At 33.6% G+C, this 26248-nt stretch overlaps 1 protein-coding gene across 4 annotated transcripts in view; it reads right to left on the reverse strand.

The window, feature by feature from the left end:
• AP3B1 (adaptor related protein complex 3 subunit beta 1) overlaps positions 1–26248 on the reverse strand; it is a 261873-nt gene that overhangs the window by 81843 nt on the left and 153782 nt on the right. For all 4 annotated transcript variants that reach the window (XM_053224248.1, XM_015072097.3, XM_053224255.1 and 1 more), the window contains exons 16-20: positions 22164–22350; positions 21078–21208; positions 15627–15735; positions 11712–11874; positions 8064–8211 (exon numbers count right to left, since the gene is read on the reverse strand). In XM_053224248.1, coding sequence (XP_053080223.1) covers positions 8064–8211; positions 11712–11874; positions 15627–15735; positions 21078–21208; positions 22164–22350 — 738 coding nt within the window. The remainder of the gene's footprint in view (positions 1–8063; positions 8212–11711; positions 11875–15626; positions 15736–21077; positions 21209–22163; positions 22351–26248) is intronic.

The following is a 26248-nucleotide window of genomic DNA, read 5'->3' on the forward strand; positions in this document are numbered from 1 at the left end:
TACCTGAAAAATTAGAAACCTATCAAATCAAGATAAAGTTAAAACTGGAAACAAGTCTATACCTTATTTTCTACTTCACAGCAAAGAGTGTGTAACAGTATCTATTAAGTACACATCAGGTCACATACAGCATAGGACAGAGCTGCATGTGAAATTGACATAATCTCTTATTAGAAGTCTAAAACAGGAAGAAAAAAGGCTCTCAAAAGAACAGAATTTCATTGACTTTCTGAGAACAGCAAATAAACCGGTGACTGAAATACAACATTAGCAATAGATAACGGTCATTTCTACTGAATTGAAAAAGCCTTGCATTCCAAATCAAGGCTATAAAAAGCTTTGTGATGTGTTTGGCATTCCTCTCTTATATTATATTTCATTTTTCATTTTAAAAAATCCATAGTAAGTTCAAAACATTTTCATACTTAAAGGATCTACTATAAAAATAAAAATCTGAATTCTAAACAAAGAAGTTAAGAGCCCTATTCCATCAAACATTTCTCCATTTGCAATTCATCTTGGTAATAGAGACAGAACCTGGGTAAATGCATATAGGACTTGAGGCAGGAGATTTTTCTTGCTCAATGCATAATTCATGTGCTCCGCCTGCAAAGTGTGTAAAATGAGAATTTCACACCGCAGCATGAGCCATGGAGCTGCAGAGAAAAGGCAGATGAAATCATATTTTACTGTGTGAATTTTATTTCTTACCCTCCCAATATTTATACAAAACCATCATTGACAAACCAAACACACTGACAGATCACCCACTGTTTCCATTGTGTTAGTACTTGAGAAGAGATCAGGCAGAAAGATAGACAATTTGTTTTTGTATATTTTTTTTAAATAGAGGATTAGGTTTTTAACAGCTGAGTGACCGTATTAGACTTTTATAAGGACAACAGTAACTGATCTTAAACTCTCACTACAAAAATACCTAGTTATCAATTCATCACCCTCAAATCTCCATTTTGTTTCTATGGTATTCGATTATACACCTCAACACATCAACATTGTCAAAATAAAATACAAAGTCACAGGGTTAAGAAACTGATTTCTACTTAATATATTTCATTTCAAATAATAAAAAAAAAAGATCCTGGAAATACTTATTAAGCTCAAATAATACAAATAAAAATATGTAATAATATATCTGTAAAGATTTTTTCATGTATTATGCATGTTCATTTCATGCTGATTAAAAAACAAAAAGCAAGTAGAAAAAAGATCTGAAACAACAAGCGCCAAGCATGCTTCCTAACAGGAAACCACTGTAAAGAAGATTGAAATTTAAAAACTGTAAAACAGGATAAGTGGTATATAAAGTTTGTCAAACTCATATTGTACTTTGAAATCAACAAAAATTCAAGGCTAATTTCTAGCCTCGCAGGGCAAGATATTTGCATGAAATATTTTCAGTTAGAATTACCAACCAAGGACAATATAATGATTCTCTTGCCTTCAAGTCATCTAACAAATTTGATTTAAGAAATTTGAGGCTCACACTTAACACTGGCCTTTAAAACAAAAGTACACTGCCAGTAAATTAAAAATTCTTTTTAACTGAAAAGAAGTCTAAACTGTTAAACAAATCTTCCCTATTAGATTGTATTTACTTCAATAAGAAAACTTCTTAATGATCTTCACTTTGATTTAAAGATTTCAAGTAAAGCAAAATGATATTTCTGTTCTGAAGAACTTAAAATATAAACTAAACTAGGAACAACATAAATTGAAAGAGGCAAGGCTTTGAAATGTTCTATAATATTGTACAATATTCACAGAAGTTCTATAATTGCTATATACATAAATACTTCTAAAAACACAAGTAAAACTTGTTTTCTATTTCTCAAATAGGGCAGAAAACCAATCAGAAATCAGGCCAGTTTTACTTTATCCCCAAGAATCTTTCATATGGTAGATCTTTTACTAAGGCATATCTTAACATTTACTAATGTCTGGACATAGTTATAGTAACAGTAGCTGGTCTGTAGAGCACTTAAGATATTTAATCCCTCCCAAAAACAGACTAGCAAAGTTTTATGAGATCCACGTAACCTGTAATAAAGATAACTGACAGCATCTCAAACAATGCTATGTATATATAGTTTTGTTTTTCTTCACTGTTAGTACATATATTAATTGCAATTTTGATTAAGATAATTTTCAAATATCAAAAGCTCTTAATATGGAATGTTAAGTGCAAGTATGTTGCATATATTTACTTTCATTGATAAATTATGCTTTATACAGTTTATATAATTAAAATGTTAATATATTTACAAAGAAAATACACAGAAGTTATACACAATAAATTACAATCATGATTTAAAATTTTTATCATTAAAATATTAAATTTTTATCATTTAAATAAAAGCTTATTTAAATCTTTAGCAGTTGGTACACAGACACTGATGATATAATCAAACTATTATATCAGTTAAGGCATGAAGAATGAACTAACAAGCTGATGTGGAAATAACTATAGTATATAGGAACACACTAATACATAGCCTTGTTTTACAAACATCAAAGCATAGATTCAGTTAACTCAAAAGCCTGGTAACTTAAGAAAAAAAATTTTTTTAATGTGTATTTATTTTTGAGACAAAGACAGAGCATGAATGGGGGAGGGGCAGAGAGAGAGGGAGACACAGAATCCAAAGCCGGCTCCAGGCTCTGAGCTGTCAGCACAAAGCCAGAAGCAGGGCTTGAACTCATGGACCGTGAGATCATGAGTTAAAAGCTAAAGTCGGACGCTCAACCGAATGAGCCACCCAGGTGCCCCAAAAAGCCTGGTAACTTAAAAAAAAAAAGTATTTTAAGTGAAAGTGTGACCATCTGATTAACACACAATTTTAACTACAAGCGGAGTATAACTCAATTATACAGGTAAAAAATAGGATAAAGCGATATAAATGTGAATCTCTTTCTGATAAAATTCATTTTACATTATTGATTTCTCTTCCCATTCTTCTTTGTTAAAAAAAAATGGTTCCCTTTACACTGTGTAAACCATGGGCAGTCACTTAAAATTTATAAAACTATTAAAAGTAATTTTGTTATAGGCATTATTTGGAGCAAAAGAATCATTTCATAAAAAGAGTCAGACTTAAATTAAAATATTTCTCTATCAAATACATTTCAGAAAAGAACACCTACCAATAAAAATATGCTTGCCCATCAAAATAATTGTCACTGAAGAACAAGATAATTTTCTTTGGTCATTACTGACAATATCTGATCTAAAATGAGGACATCTTCCAATCAATAACAAACATAATACTAGAATGTATGACTATATATAGTTTTATATCTTATGGATATGCTGGGGCACGGTGTTCAATGACAAACACTTCAAGAACAAACAATTCAGCAGCGGCTCTCACTCTTTTGACTATCTTTACACCATTCACTGAGTAATATTTTCTCATCACTAACATATTTCATTCCAAGCAGTCATTCCCAACTAGGAGAAGTGGAAGGACCATTCTTTGATATAAACCCACTTTCTCCTCAGCTTGTATTTTCTATAATAAGAGAAATAGTACAAAAGGAAAAACAAAGGACAGAAATGGGAAAGCATACAGCATATTAAGAGAACTACAAATATGTAGTCTCTTGGGATTAGTATATAGAGACCACAAAGACAATTGAGACTGGAAAGGTAGGTTTGGACATGCTAGCCTGCAGAGTTTTTACCGAACCAAGATGATAATGGGGCACCATTATGGGTAACTTTAACATTAATCTGGCAGCTGTATAGAAGCACTGGGTTGGGCAAGTGTCTGAGGATGACCAATGGCAATGGTCTATGAGTAAGGTAATGAAGAGCCGATCTAGTATGGTGTAGCAGGAAAGGAAGAAATAGATATGAGAAATAATACAGAGAATCTCCAAGACTTGGCAACTGTGTAAACATACAGGATAAAGGAGGAGTCAGAGATAAATTCTGGGGCTACAGATGTGGGAAAACAGAAGGAATGACAGTACTAAATGGTAGAGCAAGTGTTCCTCTGGCTATAATGGATTGGGAAGCCACTAGCTTCTAAGAGGTCTAAAAATTTGGTTTGAATTTGTAAAGAAAAGTTAGAGCTGTTATAGGGACTTAGAGATGTTATTATGGAAACATTTCACCTAAATGTTTTAGCTGAAGCCATGGGAGTGAATGAGTCTCACGACAGGAAAAATGTAGAGAAAAAGACTAAAAAATATATTGATTCACACTGATTAATATTTTTGAAAAAGTGATGTGCACCAAGCACTAACTTTGGGGCAATGTTCACACCTGAATGTCATAGGGGTTAAAAAGTAAAGTAATCAAAGGACTAAAAGGTCAAAGAAGTCAGAAGAAAAGGGATGCGAAGAGTTTCAAGTAGTCAGGGAACAGTCACATAAAAAGATCAAGAAGGAGAATATAATAAACAAGAGAAGGTCACTGAGTTTGGGAAAGATCATGGCTGACTTTTCAGAGAGCAGTATCTGTAGGAGGTGATAAGAATTGAAACCCATCTAAAAGGGACTAAGAAATAATTGGGTTAAGAGGTTGTGGACGAAGACTACTTAGATTATTTTTCTAAACTCTCTCTCTCACACACTCTCTCTTCCTCTTCCTACTTCCTCACCCGCCAGATGCCAGGAAAGACTTGACTACTTTGGTTGGCAGAGGAAGAATTAGTTCGTGGAGAAAGAGATTAAAGGTGCAAAAGAGGCAGATGATTATCAACAAATCAAGGCCAAGAGTAATTTAATCTTTTTCCTGGCTAAGTGGGTAGGAATTGCTTACTCAGAGCTACATTCAAAGGAAAAGGCAGGTAAATAGAGATTGTATATTAGATAGCAGAGAGGCAGAATACGCCCACAGTGGATGGCAGCTCAGTCTTCTCCAGAAAGGGGTCATAGTTGGACATTAACTTACAACTTGAATGGTATAAAAAGTCAGGAAAACACAGGAGACATTAAGAGTTAAAAACATTTCAGTTCCTTTCTGCATTGGTGTTCTATAACTCAAGTATTTTTGGTTTCGCAGGGAATTAATGTTCGTTCACGTTAAAAAATGTTAACACTGTTGTTTTATATTTATATAGTATTATATATACTTTTTATTTATTTACTTATACTTTATATACTTTTTATGTATTTATATAGTATTATATATATCTTTCATATTAGATTTTTTATAACAGCACTTGAAAGTAGTAGAGTAGGAATTAGCATTTCTACTTTATAGATGAGGAAACTGAAGCATAAAGATAGTATCTTCCAAAAAGTAGAACACTATATACCTCATAGGACACCATAAAATAAATTGTTCTCAAAGCTATATGATCAAGGTACCTCCAAGGCCTCATTCGTGCTCAGTATCCCCAAAACACACTATCCAAGTGAAAGAAAAGAGAAATAGTAAAAGTATAGATTTAGTCTAGCTGCAGATTCAAGGAGTATGAGTTTTCAGCACTAACAAACTGACATGCTAAATTAAGGTAAAGCACCCACCATCTGCCTTCATTACTCATAATCTAGACCAGAAGCCACAACACTTGGTATAAGGAAGAATTCTATAATTACAGAGTTGCCCATTATCTGAAAATTGGTATACTTGTAATTGCATGGTATATTCCAAATTACTCAGAAAGGAATAGTAAAAAATAGTTATGGTGGCCTCAAGGTGGAGAATATTCCAACAGATAAATTAAAACAATCCTATCGTCTATTATAGACAGCAAAAGGCATTAAATATGGAAAAAATAAGCCATATACACAAAATACATGGACATAAAACTATCAAGAATGTGAGTAAAATCTGAATTTTTCAAGAGTCTTAGCTCATCGCAATACTTAAAACTTTTATACTGATGTTCTACAGGAAAATATTTTCAATTATTAAGAGACTTAATCTGATCACTGAAAGTGTATGAAAAAGAAACAAATTGAAATGCTAACCTGGGATACCTCTGTAGCTTTTTGTTTTGTTTTAATTTTTTAAAAAAATATTTATTTATTTATTTGAGAGACAGTGAGACAGAGTATCTCAAGCAGGCTCCGCACTGTCAGCACAGAGCTCAAAACCGGGCTTAAACTCACAGCTATGAGATCAAGACATGAACGTTTAACTGACTGAGCCACCCAGGTGCCCCTACCTCTGTGGCTTCTTAATGCAGTCCTAAAACCCTGCTCGTAAAAAACAAAAAACAAAAAACAAAAACAAAACAAAAAAAACCCTACTTCTAATACTATGTAGGTACTAAAGTCTACAGTTTTTTTTTTAACATTTTTTTTTTCAACGTTTATTTATTTTTGGGACAGAGAGAGACAGAGCATGAACGGGGGAGGGGCAGAGAGAGAGGGGGACAGAGAATCGGAAACAGGCTCCAGGCTCTGAACCATCAGCCCAGAGCCTGACGTGGGGCTCGAACTCATGGACCGCGAGATCGTGACCTGGCTGAAGTCGGACGCTTAACCGACTGCGCCACCCAGGCGCCCCTACAGTTTTTTAACTTTAACAAAACTTCGTAAGAATAATGCACTTTAATTCTACCCACTCGATATTCATTGATTTCTTGTGTGCTCATTTTTTAAAACACTGATTTCTTATTCTGGGTTGTACTTACTGTCAATTTCTAAAGCTCCTTTATTTTAAATAACATCTTAAACTTTAAAATATATAAATATGAAATGAATAATTTAACATAAGTAATTTCATGTAAGTAGGAAATGGGAGGACATCAAACTCACTATGTGATAAATTTTTATATGAGGCCAGAGTAATAAACATAAAAATCTCAAAGATTTTATGTGACTTTTTGGAAAATAGAAATCTTAGATTATATACTATAAATAGATACGTTTTAAACATAAATTCACATTTAAAATAGGTTTAACCACATGCAAGAATATTTGCAATAAGGCAAGACAAAAACTAGCCAATTTTTAAACATGCTTATTCTTTTTTTATTTTTTAAATATGCTTGTTCTATAATAATAAATCTCTGGATGGGAGAAGGCAATTATCTACTTGAATGAATTTATTTTTATCCTTGGCTACTCAGGTGACTTATTAAAGAAATTCAAGTGAATAGAAAAAATAAATGAGGAAAATATTAGGTTAAAAAACAGAATTCAATAAAAGGCAAAGTTTTGCCCACATATTCAACATATGGAATAATACAATATATACTTATAAAAAACTACTACATTTGAAGCCTAGGGTCAACATGATCCATTTATAGGAAAGGAGTAATAATTAAAGATCAGAAAGATATGTATAAGGTCTGAAATTAATATTAATAATTACATTTTTCAATTTATACTTTTTTAAAGATTTTATTTGTAAGTAATCTCCACACCTAACATAGGGCTCGAACTCACAACCCTGAGATCAAGAGTCACATGCTCTATTGACTGAGCCAACAAGGCACCCCTCAATTTATACTTTCACTTTTTACTGCTAAGCAGGTAAGTTTCAGTGTTATAAATGTGAATCAGAAAGCATTATCATTCTATTACATAAGTCATTCCTACATTTGTTTTTAAATACATGGCTACTGTATTTTTTATTAACTAAAGAATGTATATCCTTTAATTAAACCTTTAAAAGTATTCTATTACCCCTAACACCTATTTTTAAAAAGCATTACTTGTCTCATTTTCTTATGTATATACATTTGTATCACCTTGCTCAATACTATTTCTGTGACTTCCTTTTACTTTCCCCTTCATGAAAGCCTCTATTGTCACATTCTAGTTCAGAAAAAAAAAAGGGCCATAACTCATAACATTGAGCTCTGTAATTACAGTGGCAAAGGATGAGGTTAAAAGTTTCTAACTCTTCTGTAGGGCTGAATTAAAAAGGAAGCAATTATCTAATAAAAAAATAATAAAATCATAGGTGTGGATGAATGAAGATGGTATTGATTTCAGTTGTCAGTGATAATGTTACATTTCTTTCTCAGTTTCTTGATTTTCAACAAGACACTTTTTTTCAGAAATAGTTATTCTTAATTGGAAAAAGTCTATGAGGATACTTACTTTCAATAACAACAAATGTGCAATCTCTTTCTTACCTTAGTGACTTTTCTGGATTCAGATTCACTTTCAGATTCTGATTCTGATTCAGAATCTGAAGAACTTTCTTCTATTGAACTAGAATCAGCATTGGAAGAATCTGAAGTTTTAGATTTTTCATTTTCGTTCTCCCCATCTTCAGAATCACTATGAATAACAAATTTCAAAATATCAACTTTAAATCCTTTATATAAACAAGTTTAAGTAGTTTAAGGAAATCAAATGGCGAGGCGCCTGGGTGGCTCAGTCAGTTGAGCGTCCAACTTCGGCTCAGGTCATGATCTCATTCATGGTTTGTGGTTTCGAGCCCCGTGTGGGGCTCTGTGCTGACAGCTCGGAGCCTGAAGCCTGCTTCAGATTCTGTGTCTCCCTCTCTCTCTGCCCCTCCCTCCACTCAGGCTCTATCTCTGTCTCTCAAAAATAAATAAACATATAAATAAACAAATAAATAAATAAATAATCAAATGGCAAATTGGTACTATATGTCCATTTTGCCTATAAATCAGAACCTTTATTAGAGAAGTATATTTCACTGAGAACCAATTCTTTTTAGCATATAAAAGATAATAAAAATGGTTTTAAAATTCCAGAACATATCAATAAAATAATAATAAAGGTAGTATTATCTATAACAAATATATCAGAATCCATTCAAAATCAATGATATTACCATGTCAAACATACCTCAAACGCAAAAGGTCATAAAACAACACTAAATGATGTAAGTAGAATATAATTAATAGCTAAATGTTTGATTTACCAGGAATATATATTAGGTGCTAATAGTAACAACTTCAAAGATACTTAGGACTGATTTTAAAACGCTGTCTTGAAATACTAAATATCCATTAATAAATTTAAAACTCATACACATACTTTTGCTAAAAGACTTGCATTTTATAGATTTTTTTTTGTACAAGAAAATTATTTACATATGTTCTGAAATGTGACCCATAAACATACGTGAGAAAATGTTACCTAGTTCAAAAGAGATTCCTTCTAATGCACTAAGTCTTACTAAAAATGTCAAATAATCAAATATAAACTTTTAAAATACCAAATGATCAAACCTAAATGCTGATGCTACTCATTCATTTAATAAATATTAATTGACCACCCACCATGCGTTGTAAGTACGTCAGTGCTTAAGGATCACAGTGGTTAGTAAGATACAGAAGAACTCTGTGTCGCCCTTATAATGTCTACACTCCTTTGGAGACTATAGAGGAGTAAGGCGGCAATGACAATAAAGTATGGTAAGTAATGAGTAATAATGTACACTGTGTCATGAAAACATCTGGAGGAGAGAAGCATCTAAACAAACTTAACCGAGAGAGGGAATGCTTCCTAGAGGAAGAACACAGAGGCTGAGAAACAGGATTAAGTAAAGGAAAGTCTTGAGTAGGGAGGTAATTATCCAACGAGGAGGAGTAACATGTGAGGCAGCCCAAAGGTCTTTTCTCAAAGAGAGATAGCTGGTGGTCTTCTACATTTTCTCAAAACTGAAGGTCTAATTCTCTTTCCATGTGTGTGTATTCTTTTTAAGAATCTTTCTTTTTTTCAGAAACTTTATATTAGTTAGCTCATATAGATGTTCCAACATATTCTTGCTGGGTGCATTATTATCCTATAATATTCAGGAAAGTTAAGAAACTTGCTCAAGGACGTTGCCAAGAGTGGCAGGACTGGAATTTGAAGTCCATCTAAAGACCATGTTTTCCCCATTACACCATACCAGCTCCCTTCAAATAAAAATATTTAGGAGTGTAAAACTAAAATTTAATCATAAATTGTTATGACTACTAAGAGTGGTTTTAAAGATAATTAAAGCTCCTGAGCTTTACAAAATTATCATACAGGGGTGCCTGGCTGGCTCAGTCAGTAGAGCGTGTGACTGTTGAGCTCAGAGGGTCCTAAGTCCAAGCTCCATGTCGGGTGTAGAGATTACTTAAAAATAAAATCTTTTTAATAAAAATCATTATACACTTAACACAAGCAAGTTTAAAAAAAAATTCTAAAAGGCCGAAAAACATGGGGGGAGAGAGAGTGCTAAAAGAAGGGAAGAATCGATATTTCCTAGAATTGATTTTTGCAGAGGAAATACGATTGCAGTTTATTAAAAATGAAGTCATGGCAACATCTCAGAGCACATGTAATTATGTTCGATGACTAAAAAATATGTTGTTTTTTCCCCATAGCAAAAAATGGCAATCTATTATCCCCAACTCAATGGTTACAACATATACTTAAAAATATAAGGTTTTTAATGTATTTGAGATTCCCTTTAGTGTAATAAACAATTCTTTTAAATTAGAACATAAAGAGAAAACTCCATTTCTGGAGGAAAAAATACATAATGCAACTAATATAATTCAAGATTAAAATTTTCTAGCATATTGACTTTTGCTATCTGAAAAGATATTGAGTGCACTGAACAAAATTTTCCTTCCTAGAAATAAGATACTTTTTATAAAGTATGTAATCATAGATATTCTGATATTAAACCAGAAGTACAAAATTTCTCTCAAAGAAAACGCTATTACAAACCAAGTAAATCCTCTGCTGCAACAAGTGAATGATTCTGCATATATTTAACTTACAGCTTTTAAGATAAGATTTTAAAGGTAAAAGTGTTATTTTGTTATGCAGCACTCAATTTTGATGGGTAATTACTGTTTACCTTACTGCTTAGAGTTTCAGATGTTAATCTAATGAAAAGAATTTACTGGTAACTAGCTTTTTAACTTTGCAATGATGAAAAGCCTGTATTAATTTAACCTACAGATTTCATTTGTTCTGAACAGGAAAAACAATATAAATCACTTTTAAAATCATTAAATCCTGACTTAAATTAATAAAGTCATAATTAGGGCATTATGCTGTGTTTGTTATGGAAGTGGCAGGGCGAGCTGCTTTAATTACTGTCTGTAATAAAAGGAGCAGAGAGCGTACTGCGCCCCAATCAGTGCTGTCAGCCACGACTGAGCTGGGCTGCAAGCTCATCAAGTGAACGGGCAGCAGGCTCCCAGGGAAAGGGCCATCATGTCTGCAGAGGCCACTCGCTGACAGCAGTGGGGAAAACAGACTCATACAATCCAAGGTATTAGCCCCAATTATTCAAAATTTTAATGACACTTTAATACATGATAATGTTGATAATGGGAATCTTAAAAAGCGCGAACACTTAAATATCTTATGACCGTCTTCCTTCACAGCCCTTGACTCTAATATTTGGATCATAATCTTTTTACTATAACATTATTTAGAAAAATCAATTGTCTTACTTACATAATGGCAAAGTGTTGAAGGATTTAATTTTAGCCCTCAGCAAAATTGCTACAAAAGGTAATTAAGTGTTTCATACCTACTTCTTGATCACTTAACTCAGCCTTCCAAGGTTATACCAATTTTCAAAATGTAACCCCAAGATTTGTTCAAGTTCAAAATGAAAACTAAGCATAATGAGTAGTAGAATAATTATGTGAACTAGTATTCTAATTAATTCTACACAAGATTCAGTACCTGCTTGGGGAAAAAATGCACACACTTATTTTCTCACTCACTTTATGAATTAAAGGGAAATGTTATATTGGGTGGGAGAAAATATCACAGAATGGTTTCTGAAGGAAATTCTGACAAAATATTACCGTTTCCGTTTGCTTTTGGAGTTCCTCTTGGCTGTTCTTTTGTTTCCTACTTCTGATGCACTTTCACTGTCACTCTTATGCTCACTGGAAGAGTCCTCACTGCTGTCATCACTACTGTCTCCCTCCTCTTCTTGTTCTCCACTTGCACTTCCAGATTCACTGTCTGAAAAAATATAGTCAGATACTCCTTGATTTATAGCCATTTGGTTATACATAAGGACCCAAGTAACTGTCAGTATTCATCACAAATGAAACCAGATGTTGAATTTTAGTTTACTGGACCCCACTTGTTCAATACTCTATTTTCCACGCTCCTGTCATTCAGACCCCCACATTCCTATGGCAGGGTGAGTGTGGGGAGCTCCTAAAGACAGAGAAGGCATTCTGAGAGTGGGTACAGAAAAGGAGAGAAAAGAAGAATCAAGTAAACCAAATGTGAGAGAATCTTGCTTTTCAAATCCCTAAGTATCGAGTTACGGCAGAAACTTTTTTTTTTTAAAGAATGACATAAGCATAATTCATTCCTCTACCAATGAGAAATTTTATTTAGAGAAGAAGGCAAGAGCTGAATATTCTCAGGAATAATTTTGAGAGGGGAATGAGCCATTCAAATCATCTGTAAGAATTTCTCAATTCAAAGGCAATAGGCAAAATTACTAATTAAAAAAGTTATTACTTATTTTAGCTAGAATAAGCACTTTCCATAGGTCAAACAGATGATAAAATGACATTGTAGAGGTAAACACTGCAATGTTTTATGTATAAATTGTGTTATACTAGGACTCTTCACAGAAGTGATATGTATAGTGTATTTATGTGTATTTGAAACATGAAGTATCATTTTTACTATCTGAAATGATTATAGGTGCAAAGCTTTAGCCCAGATAAAAGGACAGACTGTTGTCCTATCTATTATCTATCTGATGAAGTGCCCTTAGGCAGGAACATATTATAATAAGTAAATAATATCTAATTTATGAGGATTGATTTATGTATCACACAATGAAAAGCTAAGATTACCTGTATTTTTTGGAATAGCAGATGGCGGTTACAGGCATGGGCTTTCAAATTGGAATGTCTGGGTTCAAATCCTAGCTCTGCCACTTACAACTTAAAAGATTGAGAAAGTTATTCAATCTTTCTGGGTCTTGGTTTCCTTTCCAACAATGATGATAATAACCCTAGCTACTTTACAGAGCTGTTGTAAAGATTAAATGATTTAAAACATATAAAGGTGATGAGGACACAACACCTGCCACACAGTAAGGCACTCATTATCATCAGCTTCTACAAAGGGCAAAATTCATTTTACCCAAATTTTACAAAACTGCCGAATAGGATATTTTAAATTTGTTGTGATATCAAAGGTGTGCACATGTATATATTAACTCAGATAAATGACTTATCCCATAAATAATGAGAAGAAATTACAGCATCTAAGTGACTCTCTCATGTTAATTACATGGGAGTTCAACATGAATCTGGGTCTAGTTCACTTCAGGCACCATTATTTAAATATCCAAGTTAGTAAAATCCTTAAGGAAATTTGTTTATCCTCTAGAAGACTTCCTCATTGAGAAAATAATGTCATAATTTCTAATGAGAAAAACTACTGTATTCCTCCAGTAGCTAGCACAAAATTGCTGCCACATGGCTCACATCAACCCATGAAAAGTCTCAATGGAATATTTCAAATACGTATTTTAACTCTCTCCCTATTGCAAAATAAATAAATAAGCATGAAAAAAAAAAAAAAAACCAAAAAACAATGCCTGGGTAGCTCAGGCAGTTGAGCATCCAACTCCTGATTTTGGCTCAGGTCATGACTGCATGGTTGGTGAGATCAAGCCCCACATCGGGATCTGTGCTGACAGCAGGGAGCCTGCTTGGGATTCTCTCTCTCCTTCTTTGCCCTTCCCCCACTTACGCATGCGCATACTCTCTCTCTCTCTCTCATGAAAGTATTAAGTAAACATTTTTAAAAAGTCTTTTTTTTTTAAAGTTAGCCTATTAACAGGCATGAGCTTATGAATAAAGGGGGTGTAGACAAATATCCATATGGTATACTTGTAACTATTCAAACAGATCTTTCTCAATAGTCAACATCATTCCTGAAATCTATTTTTTAGCATTCACAATCTAGATTGAAATATTTTCTCCATTTTCAGCTTGATATGAGGCATTACAGGTTAATTTATCAGATACAGAAAATAAAGATTTTGATGGGGGAACAGACGAAAAAAAATGAATTACCTTAGAGTAAGGTGATGGATGACCAAGTAATAATGAAAAGCTCTTGGTTCTGCCAAGGAAAAAAGGTTTTAGAAGAAAAGGGTGTCATTTGATCTTGGCTCAGATGTCTCCCAGGTAAATTGTTTTTAATATTTAAGACAGAGAGAGAGAGAGCCAGCACATGTGCACACACAAGCAGGGGAGGCACAGAGAGAAAGGGGGAGAGAGAATCCAAAGCAGGCTCTGCCCTGTGAACATGGAGCCTGATGCAGGGCTCAAACCCCACGGACTGTGAGATCATGACCCGAGCCGAAATCCAGGGTTGCGTGCTTAACTGACTGAGCCACCCAGGTGTGCCTCTTAGGTAAATTGTTAAAAAGAGTGGTAAAAGTAACTCCAATAGGTTTCTTAAAAAACTAAAAATAGAACTACCCTATGACCCAGCAATTGCACTACTAGGCATGCATCCAAGGGATACAGGTGTGCTGTTTCAAAGGGACACATGTACCCCTGCGTTTATAGCAGCACTATCAATAATAGCCAAAGTATGGAAAGAGCCCAAATGTCCATCGATGGATGAATGGATAAAAAAGATGTGGTATATACACACACACACACACACACACACACACACACACACACACACACACACACAATGGAGTAGTACTCGGCAATCAAAAAGAATGAAATCTTGCCATTTGCAACTACGTGGATGGAACTGGAGGGTATTATGCTAAATGAAATTAGTCAGAGAAAGACAAACATCGTATGACTTCACTCATAGGAGGACTTTAAGAGACAAAACAGATGAACATAAGGGAAGGGAAACAAAAAGAATATAAAAACAGGGAGGGGGACAAAAGAGAAGAGACTTGCAAATATGGAGAACAAACTGAGGGTTGCTGGAGGGGTTGTGGGCTAATCCTGAAATCATTGCTTCACTATATACTAACTAATTTGGATGTAAATTTTAAAAAATAAAAAAATAAAGTTAAATTACAAAGTTAAAAAAAAAGTAACTCCAATACATTTTTCATTGTGTCAGTTGCTCACAGAATTTTAGTGCTGAAGGGACTTGAAAGTATCCACCTCTATTTCTTCATTGATCAGACACAGAGAAAGGAAGGTACCTTACTCAGTTGGCAAAGCTAAAATGCAGTACTTCTAAATCCTTCCTACTCGATAGTCTTTTCATCGTATATTGTTATCCTAGTCATTTTAGCTCTTTGACTCTTTATAATACACAGAGATTTATTAATTTTAACTTCACTCTATACAGGGCCATGTAGAAATAAAAGAGTATAACATGGATGAAGAACATATTGTGCAATGTTTAAAATAAACTTTACATTTCTACAAAAGAAAGTTGCTTTTAAAGGCCCCACTAAAGGCTTATCAAATATAATGTTTTCCAGTATGCTATGAATATAACAGGCAGTGCAGGTTAGAATGCAGAAAAGCATGAGTTTCTGTTTCAAATCTATCATTTACTAGCTGGGTGTTCAAGAGGCAAAGTCAAATGAGAAAGGATGAGAAATTACTTTTAAAACAAAACAACGCATTATTGTACAAACTTTGTTTAAGCCCACTTGGTGAATATTATGTACTAGGCCTTATGTTTTGTTGGAGGCACAGTATATCAGCTTTAGTGAATGAAGTTTTTCAATAAATCATAAACCCCACCACTGTCACTGCTGCTATCAGAAGAGTCCTCTTCCTCCTCCGATTCAGAATAAAATTTCTTAGCAGGATTCTCTTTCTTTGCTTTTCCTGCTGGAGTCCATTCTTTTGCCTGTTTTTCAAAAAAGGAAAATTGTAAATATAAATGAATTCTCATTAAGGGATTCAGTCTTCTGGCAAACAATCATTCAGGATCCACTGTGAACCCAGAAGAAAGTTGCCGGTCCCAACAGAGAAGGCAACTATTAGAAGAGCTGACATTAAGGCTGATTCCACTTTATTCCTAAATAGAGGAAACCAAACCTCACTCAGATTGCATTCTGTTAAATCAACAACTTTATTTTACATAAAAGACTTTTGTATTTGTTGGTCTGCAAGAGATGTGAACTAAAGTAATATACTCTAGAAGATGTGAGGCATTTAGAGGCGGACACAATAACAGCATGAAGAAACGAAAGATTAGAGCTTAATACTGAAGTTAAAAAAAAAAAAAAAAAACACCTGAAAACAGTACAGGCAAATCAACAATCCTAACCATCTCAGCAGCCTAACCCCTCAGGTGATATTTGATTTCTCTTTCTCTTTCATATCCGAAATATCTAATCCACGAAAAAGCTTTCAGCTACCTTGGTCAGAGCCATCTTCTCTCAGATTACTGCAACTGCTTATTTTGCTTCTATCATACCCCCCATTCCCCGACTCCAAATGTGCTTATCACAGCAGCTAAAATGACTGAATTAAAGCCTGAATCTAATCAAGCCTATCTGGGGTTTGAAAGCTTGCCACAGCTCTCCATTTCACTCAGAAAAAGCTAGCCCTTACAAAAATCTGCTTGCCTTACATGACCAACCCCACCCCCCCCCCCCGCCCCACCCCTTGCCTTTCTGACCTCCTTCTGCTTCTTTCTGGCCCACTTTGCACCACAACTGTTCCCTCACACACCTCAGGTATGCTCCCCTGAAGGGCCTTTCCCCAGCTGACTGCACTTCCAATGCTCTCCCCCAGATAACTGCACGTCTCACTCCCTCCCTCACTTCCTTCAAGTCTTTGCACAAAAGTCACCTCAGAGAGGACTACTCTATTTAAAATTCCAACCTCTCATACCTGGCACTTCCACATACTTTGCTGTATTCTATTTTATTTTATTTTATTTTATTTTATTTTATTTTATTTTATTTTATTTTGGTCACAGCACTTATCAGTTTCCAACATACTATAAATACAATTTACATATTTATTTTTATTGTCAGTCTGTCACTGCTAGAACATCAGCTTCTGGAGAGCAGGGGTATTTGAATACTTTGTACACTGACAGATCTCAAAAGTGTCTGGCACAATAATGATTAGTTGTGTGAATAGCTCCTCAAAGACTTTAATGCACTGAATTAAGTAAAATAAATTATTTTCATAATTGTGACTGATTTATCAAGAAAAAATTAAATCCTGTTTCATATATTCCGTTATAGGGCAGACAAATCTCTATTTTTTAACAAGTCAAAAATGGTTACAACTCATTTATTTATCAAAAATTTTTTTTCCTTTTTAATTTTTTTAAGGTTTATTTATTTTTGAGAGAGATGGAGTGCCAATGGGGGAGGGGCAGAGAAAGAGGAGTCACAGAATCCAAAGCAGGCTCCAGGCTCTGAGTTGTCAACACAGAGCCTGACATGGGGCTCAAACCTACAAATCATGACATCATGACCTGAGTTGAAGTCGGATGTTTAACCGACTGAGCCACCCAAGCTCTTATCAAAATTTCAATTGAGTTCCTATTATATGCCAGCTGGCTAGAGTGTATATTTTGTTGTAAAGGAATTTATAGCATGACAGAGGTTTAAGAATGGTTCTCAACACTGGATGCATGTAAGAGTCAACTGGAATATTTTGTAAAATACTAACACACACAAAAAATATACTAATTCTGAAAAAGCTAATGCCTGGGATTTACCTCCTAAGATTCTGATTTAAATGGTCTGCAGCAAGTCTCACATAGGTTTGTTTTTAAAGATTTCCATATGATTATAATATGCAGCCAGGGTTGTAAACCACTGATCTAGAGGACTTTAGGGCTTAAGGCATGTTGCTCAAAAAGATAAGCTTCAATAACCTGGAAAATTACTATATGGACAATAATAGAAAAATGAGTAAAAATTACTTGAATATATTTGAATATGATACATAAGTTCAGCAGTACTGCTTTCTTTTCATATATATTTAAAATGCTGTCTTCAAAATATGAATAAAGATGCTGTTCTATAAACAAAGTTCTATATTTAATAAACTATTCAGTTCATATTTTTTCTTAAATCCTTAAAACAAACGTATTTTTTCTGAAGCCTGGTAAAAAATGGCCGGATCAATTTCTGGGGAAAAAAAAATATTTAATCTAGATGGCTTTCAGGGTAAGACCAAATTAACAAATAAGGAAAATTAGGGTTCTATGCTCAAAAACGCAAATTATCTTGACATGGCCATGAACTCTTTATTCATGGAGTTTTAGGTTTTAAACAATAAAAATATGTTAACTTTTTTATAGTCTTTTATGACCATGATAATTAAATCATTCTAAGCAACAGAAATAATGGAGAAAGAGAAGAGGAAGAGAATAATGAAGGACTAATTAGAAAAATCCTAGGAGGGATAAAATATCAAAAGTAGATGTGTTTACAAAGTAAAATACCTTTGATATGAAAAAGATGGTCTGTCCCTAAGGGGGTGAGATTTTCTAGAAATGAGCAAAAAAATTTGAAAGGATCTTCAAAACTTATTGGTATCATAATATAAATATACGTTATATCCAATATCCTGGAAAAGGTAGGGTGCAATTCTAAGTCATTTCTGGTGTCAATATAACTAGTTTCCCTATCAGATTACCTAAACCTAGGCATTTTTCTTAACCAAGGTTATATTTCATAATAATGAAATGTGATCCTATAAGATCACGGTATTGTAAAACTAGGATAACACAGTGTATTATGTGTATGAAATGCATTGATGTGACTTTGGAGGAGGGGTGGTAGAGTGAGAGGTAAGAAAGACTATAAGGAACACTACTTTCTGCACTGTTGCAGCTGCACTGGATAATAAAACTAGGTATATTAATTTTATACTTAATTGTATCTCTTACAGTATAATTTTAAGCCAACATGTCCAGAGACCAGTAGATTAAAAGTTTTCTGCATGGTATCAATGGATAGTGACAGTTTTCTTCAACTAGGTTCCATCACTTTTAATTATTCTCCACAATAAGTTATCAGTTATTACTTTCTAGGATGCAATCAGCAAAAAGGAAAAGAAATCAACTTGTCTCTGTTGAACTGGGCAGATGAAATGAACATGAGAAGACAGGTTAAGTACTGTCCCCATAAGGTAGTTAAAACTTAGAAGAGCACAAGACAATGGAAAAAGCCAGCCAAACAACCAATCCAACAGCCAACATAAGGATAGCACTGAAACCAAATTAAACTGTGTAGCATTGCTATCAATTTCTGGGAAGATAAACTATTTTTATTTTAATTTTTTTTGGTGGAGTGGGGTAGCAAGGAGGAAGGACAGGATGGAAATGCAGAGGAGGATAAAAGGATGGTTGTACATGTGCCAAAACATTATGTACCCAATAATGGAAAAGGACAGAACCATAAAAACAATGAGCAGCCATAATACAAAATTAGCAGAGATTAAATCTATGGAAATAATCATAACAAAGAACATGTCTTTGTATACTAACATCTGACACAGAGTTGCACAAATAAGCCAATCTTTGAAGAGTATTTAAGAGCATATAGATCTGAGTGAAAATCAACAAACAATTTCAAGGAGGAATGGACACACAATTAGTTTTAGTAAGTTTTACATTTTTTAAAATCACCTCTAAACAGAGATCATTTGTCACAACATAAAAATGACAGTGCCAAGTACTAGTACTAAGAATAGCACAGATTTGCAAACGAGCTCAAGCTTTCTCTCTTCACATTACATAATAAAATGGAGGCAGTAACAACATGAACGGTGGACTCTGATTTGTGTTGGAATCCCAGTTCCATCACTTACTAGCTATATAAGCTTGGGCAATTTACTTAGGTTCTCTGCACCCTAGTTTCCTCAACTGTAAAATAGGAACAACGATAACCATCATTTACAATCATTATGAGGTTTAAACAAGATAATGTGTGTAAAACATTATCAAAGTGCCAGGGTTTGCTAAATTGAGTCATTATTAGTTATTATCACTTCTGGCCGTGCTTCAAAGCCAGGATAAGTTTGAGTAGTTAAGAGAAACGTATTTTTCAAAAGGACCAAATTACACGGCTATACCTATTACAGAAATTCTTCTATTTAAAGTAATAAAGGGGCACCTGGGTGGCTCAGTGGTTTAAGTGTCCAACTCTTGATTTTGGCTCAGCTCACGATCTCACAGTTGTGACACTGAGCCCCACTTTGGGTTCTGCACTGAAAGTGTGGAGCCTGCTTGGGATTCTCTCTCTCCCTCTCTCTTTGCTCTTCCCCTGCCTGTATGCTGTCTCTCTCAAAATAAATAAATAAACTTAAAAAAAATAAAGTAACAAATATTTCCATCCATCATAAGTGGAAAATTTAATAGGCAGGAAGGTTAATGTACTTTCTCATAGGAATCAGTGGTAAAGAACTCTGGTTATCTGAATCTTAGTTTAATACATCTTTCCTATCAGAAAAGCACCCAGAATGTAATACCTAATTGTTCTTTTTTATTAATCCTACTTAAAAAACTATTGGATATATTTCACATGATCAATTTCTAAAGACATCAGAAGACCTCCTTATTTTTCTTGTTGATGTAAGAAAAGGATAACATTAGAAAGAACATTAACTCTTTCATTTTAGTAGCCAGAATTTTTTAAAGATCTAGGGAAAGAGTATTTATGTGAGAGCTTTTTTTTTTTTTAATGTGAAAGCAACGTAATATTCTTATTAGTTATGACCTTATCTAAGGACATCGTTTGTACACAATGCCACCTGTTTATATTTAGGCTGCACTTAAAACAGGTTCACCAGAAAATCCAGAAGAACACTTTGTATGGTTTTTCTGGGAGAGAACAGCAAAGATTATTTAGAAAAATATTGACAGGAAGCTTATGAATCTCTAAACAAAGTAGAAAAAAGCTCAATCCAATGACACTAAATACCTTAGAAATTGAATCTACACAGCTACAAATGCAATACCAAAAATGTGGGTGGCACTGATGCAGAGAATTCAATTCTCTATTTCCTTGAAGAACAGGAACAGTACATGTACAATGACATAGGAATACTACAATATTCAGTTCCCAAAACAGCGAGATATATCTAACACATTACATTTAGAAATACCAGAACAATTTTCAATTTTCAACCCCTTAAAAAAGCTTTTATATAAAACAATAGTTATTCTAGAATCTCCCACTGCTTGAAAAATTAATTTCAGAAAGGTCAACTTACCAACTCTATTACTTCTACATTTCGAACTGATGGGTCCGGCGCCACCTCTGGCCAATTAGATAATTCCAGGTACCCGGTAGCTTTAGTGTTGAGAGTATGAGATAAAGTGCCAAGCTGGAAATGATCCCTATCTATTAAAATAGAGGAAAATATAAAATAAACAATATGAGCTGTATATAACAGAGAACAATCCCAATCAGAGCTCAAGGTAATTGGCATATTACCTCAAATGTCAAGGAATAAATATAAACTAGGAAGCTCTTCATAGGTCAAAAAACTGATTTCAGTCCATAGATTACAATAATCTCCCCCATAATGGTCAATAAAAAAGCTAATCAGTCAGTGTGTTTAGAGGTGTTGCTCTGAAATGTAGCTTCTCTAAAAATTACTTTACTGTGAATATTAAGAATGACAGCACAGTTAAACAATCCATATACATGTCTTAGCACAAACACATTCAGAATATTAATAGTTTTTCTACAATACTGAACTGCTTTTTATCACCGACAATTAAATAAGAAACAATATGAAAACCAAGGTATACAATCATTTGATTCTAACTCTAATGGCTACTTGTTAAATTGATAAAATTACTCCTTTTTAAAAAGCTGGAAAAAATAAGTCAACTTCCATCTTGAAAAACAAATTTAAATATAAAGGGATATTTTTAAGAAATAATTCTTCCTAGAAAAGTTATGTTAGTGTACATAGAGTATTTAATTAGTAAAAACTCAATATTAAGGTATATTATATTCCTTATTAAATAAGGCTATTTAAAATAGGAATGAAGTCAATGTCAATAAGAAGAACACAGCTTTAATCTATTGTTCAGCTGAACTGCTTAGTAAGAATAAAAATAAACTCAGAAGACTGAAATTACTTAGGTAAATAAGGTCTATAAAAAAACATTAATATGAAGGTTGCTCTGGAGAACAGATGAATAGAAAGCATAGTGTTCTTATATATTTATGTATATTAATCACTTATATTTTCTAAGAGCTAAATTTTAAATGTATTAGAAATGGGACATATTGTCATAATTTTTTAGGTAACGTGTATTTTGCCATTATATTCTGATAATAATACCTTTAAAAGGAGATTCAAGCAGTGGTGCAGGTTTTTGTGCTAGGAATATTTTTTTGGCATATTTACTTAAAGCTCCACTCTTCTCATTCGGAACAATAAGCTGCCTAATAAATCTTGTACGGTCTCTGATGTCGTAGTTTTGATCATACTTGCCGAGATTTAATATGTACTGGGTAAGCAATTTTGTCTGTTGGAAAAAAACAGAACAAGATGAGAATACAGTTATTTATGATTATTGATAACTCTGGATAAACATATTTAAAGAGGTAATAAAAATGAATGGTTATGTCAAACAAATGTTGTTCCGTAGGGAATATGCATTTCTAACGCTGCAAATGGAATTTTGAAGCCAAAGCACATGTCCTCTTCAGTATTGGGGAGGTGAATGCTGAGTACTGAGAAGCAGCCATGTGCTAGATTATTAAACTGCTGAAGTGGAAAGAAAGGCATCATTAAAAAAATAATCATATATGGCAAACCCGCTGAAGGGTCTACGTGAGAATAATGAATGTGGAAATACAACTAAAAACATGGCACTCAAAACTTAATCGGAAAAATATGCAGGACATCAAAACATCAGAGAGTATTAGGGGGCTGGCAAACTGCTTCTCCTGAGGTGTGTTTTATGAAGAGATACTGTCCCTGGCATAAGCAGTGTCTGCACTCTGACTGCACTCAGTTACTTTACCCTGAATTATGACCCATTAAAGCAGACACATGAATCACTGAACTGGATTACTGCAAATTATTTGCAGTGCATTTAGCTGTTACTTTTTCATAAAAGCAAGCTGCTGATGCCCTCTAAAAACTAGGATAAAAGACTCCTTCCATTTCTTTCCCATGCTGCTTATAGCCTCTAGTAATATTGGTCATTTATTTATTTATGTAAGGCAGCAACTTATTACAGTAGCTTTTACACTGTAATAAGATTTCCTAAGTCAATTTTTGAATGTACTACATTAACATGTATTGAGATAATTTTAATAGTAATTAAACCAAATTTGAAATGTTATCAAAATAGGTTTGAATTTTAAACTCCAGTTACTTTATTGAAAAAGCATAGTTTTAATTTAGGTTACACAAATACAATTGTAACTATAAATTAAACAGGATTCATAATATATGGAAAAAATAAACATCGACATTAGAACATTTTATAGACATTAATAAAGGATAAAAAATGAAATCAATCAAGTCAGGCACAGCTAAAGACAATTCAAGAACAAAAAGTCGAAGTATAGAAATGGTGTGGTAAACTCTTTTACAATAATAATTGGTTAAGATAATTGATTTGAATAGAAAGCAACCTTCTTGCAGTAACAATGTATTTAAAGAGCATTAACCTCGTTTCAAAAAAGTAGAACTATAAAAAATACAAGTGAAAAATGTTAATAGAGTTATTAGGAATTTGGTTACCAATAATTGCTATTCACTAATTAGTAGACCATGGTGGTTCAACTGCAAATGAGAAAAATTCATTTTTAAAGAAAATTAGCAAAATATTCACCAAATGAGGAATACAGCTCAAAAAAAGTGTGGTATCCTGGACTGTGTTATTAACTTTCTGAGATAGCCTGGCAAATATACTAACCCTTAGTTATCTCAAATGCACAGTGAGAATTTACAACTAGGTTAACTCTCAAGTCCTTCTGAGTGGTGAGATTTAGAATATGCAACTAAAATAAAGAAAAAAATTAATCTGTTCATTGCAATGATTTTCAAAATTTTAATTTCAGCATAGTTAACACAGTGTTATATTAGTTTCAGATGTGCAATCTAGTGATTAATTTTTGTGAGCTATTGGAGTGATACATTTCTGATCCCCAAAATTAATTTTTAGAAAATTAAACTACCTCAATATATTAATAGACATTAATGAAAGCAAATTTTTAGGAATTAAAATTTTGTAATTTTTAAAGTATCCATTTATTGACTACAAAACTTGTTTTATTACACTGGTGGCCTTATAAAATAGTTCTATTAAAAATCCATTTTTGGGGCATCTGGGCGGCTCAGTCGGTTAGGCATTCCACGTGGGCTCAGGTCATGATCTCACAGCTCATGAGTTTGAGCCCTGCATTGTGATCTGTGCTGAGAGCTCAGAGCCTGGAGCCTGCTTCAGATTCTGTGTCTCCCTCTCTCTCTGCCCCCCCATTCTCTCTCTCTCTTCCTCCCTCTCAAACATAAACATTAAAAAATACTTTAAAAAATCCATTTTCAAAACTAAAATTCTTTTTTTCAAAACTAAAATTTTCTAAAAGATAAAAACCTATCTATATATAATGATGCATCAAAAACATAAGTAATTATTCACTATATGTTCATACACTTTAATCAGTTTTTAAGGTGTATCTACCTCTAATAATAAATCATTGACATTTCTCTGAAGAACATATTTTTATATGGCTTTATTTTGAGCTTTTTAAAAAAAGTAAGATTGTCTAATAAATCTTTTTCAAAATTGAATTTTATGATCAATAATTACAAAACTGTTGACATTTTCAACGTACTCTTCTCTATAGACCATAATATTTGTAATGAAGAAAACACCCTCTTTACATTAGACAATCTGGTAAGATTAAAGAAAATCCTGTTGAAAGAAGGATATTCTCACCATGCTTTCTTTTTCATGTTGAAATCTGTAAATATGTTAAGCCCTGATATGTAACTTTTACCCCTCCATTCAATGAAACTTTTTTTTGATAATTATTTTTATGAGACAAAACTTTTAAATAATTCTCAGGGTGCCTGGGTGGCTCAGTTGATTGAGCGTCCAATTCTTGATTTTGCCTCAGGGTCAAGATCCCATGGTCTTATGATCGAGCCCCACGTTAGGTTCTGTGCAGACAGCATGGAGCCTGCTTAGGATTCTCTCTCTCCCTCTCTCTGCCCCTCTCCTGTTCACAAACACCCCCCCCAAATAAATAAACAAACATTAAAAATAAAAGATTCTTTCTTCCCTTCTGCTCCTATCCCCAATCAAGCTTTCTCTCTCTAAACTTAGAAAAAAAACACAACTTTTTAAGTAATTCTCTTTATACTTCTTAACATATTTCACCAAATTTAGAAAATGCAAAATTAACAGCATTTACAGCATTTTTGACAGAATAAACTTCCAAATGCTTTATTTTGATTCCGTTTATGGCAAAATGGAACAAACATACAAAAGCTTTGAGTGAAAAAAATCAACCTAGTAACGAAATTAATCAATTTTCTATTTGAAAACTGGCATTGTTTAGGTCCTTTTTCTGCTAATGGAGCAAAGACATTAATAGTTACTACTTCCTTCTTCATATGTAAAAAGAGAACTTGGAATAAAAAATGAAGAAAATTAATTTTTAAACAGTTATCTAAATGAGATCTTGTATCAAGAAAGCTATGTAAACATCTTTTGTACCTGTATGTATTTGTCATCTGGAGACACAATCTTCTTTTTTTTTTTTTTTTAATGTTTATTTATTATTGAGAAAGACAGAGACAGAGCGTGAGCAGGGGAGGGGAGAGAGAGAGAGAGGGAGACACAGAACCTGAAGCAGGCTCCAGGCTTTGAGCTGTCAGCACAGAGCCCGACGCGGGGCTCAAACTCACCAACTGTGAGAACATGACCTGAGCCCGAAGTCAGTCACTAACTTACTGAGCCATCCAGGCGTCCCTGGAGACACAATCTTCTTAAAATAACTCTTAACTTCTTTTTAAAAATTAAAAATGTATTTAAATCCAAGTTAGTTAACATATAGTGTAATAATGATTTCAGGAGTAGAATTTAGTGATTTGTCACTTACATATAACACCCAGAGCTCATCCCTACAACTCAACTTTTTAAATAGATGCTGATCTTTTTTCAGTCCATTTTATCTTCTGGTCGTTGTGTGGTCGGTGACATCACTACAACTCTCACAGTGGCTGGTAAACACTGATAAACATTTTGTGCACAGTGAGTACTGAGAAAGAAAGTCAGTACTTCATTCTTCATTAAGTCTACACTTCCATCTTTAAGAAATGATTGCTGCTGGGTTTATAACAAGATAAAGAAAGAACTTCCCAATAATAAAATACATAGGCTTTAGATTTACGCTGCACAATAA

The sequence above is a fragment of the Acinonyx jubatus genome, chromosome A1 (assembly GCF_027475565.1).
Source record: "Acinonyx jubatus isolate Ajub_Pintada_27869175 chromosome A1, VMU_Ajub_asm_v1.0, whole genome shotgun sequence".
NCBI lineage: Eukaryota > Metazoa > Chordata > Mammalia > Carnivora > Felidae > Acinonyx > Acinonyx jubatus.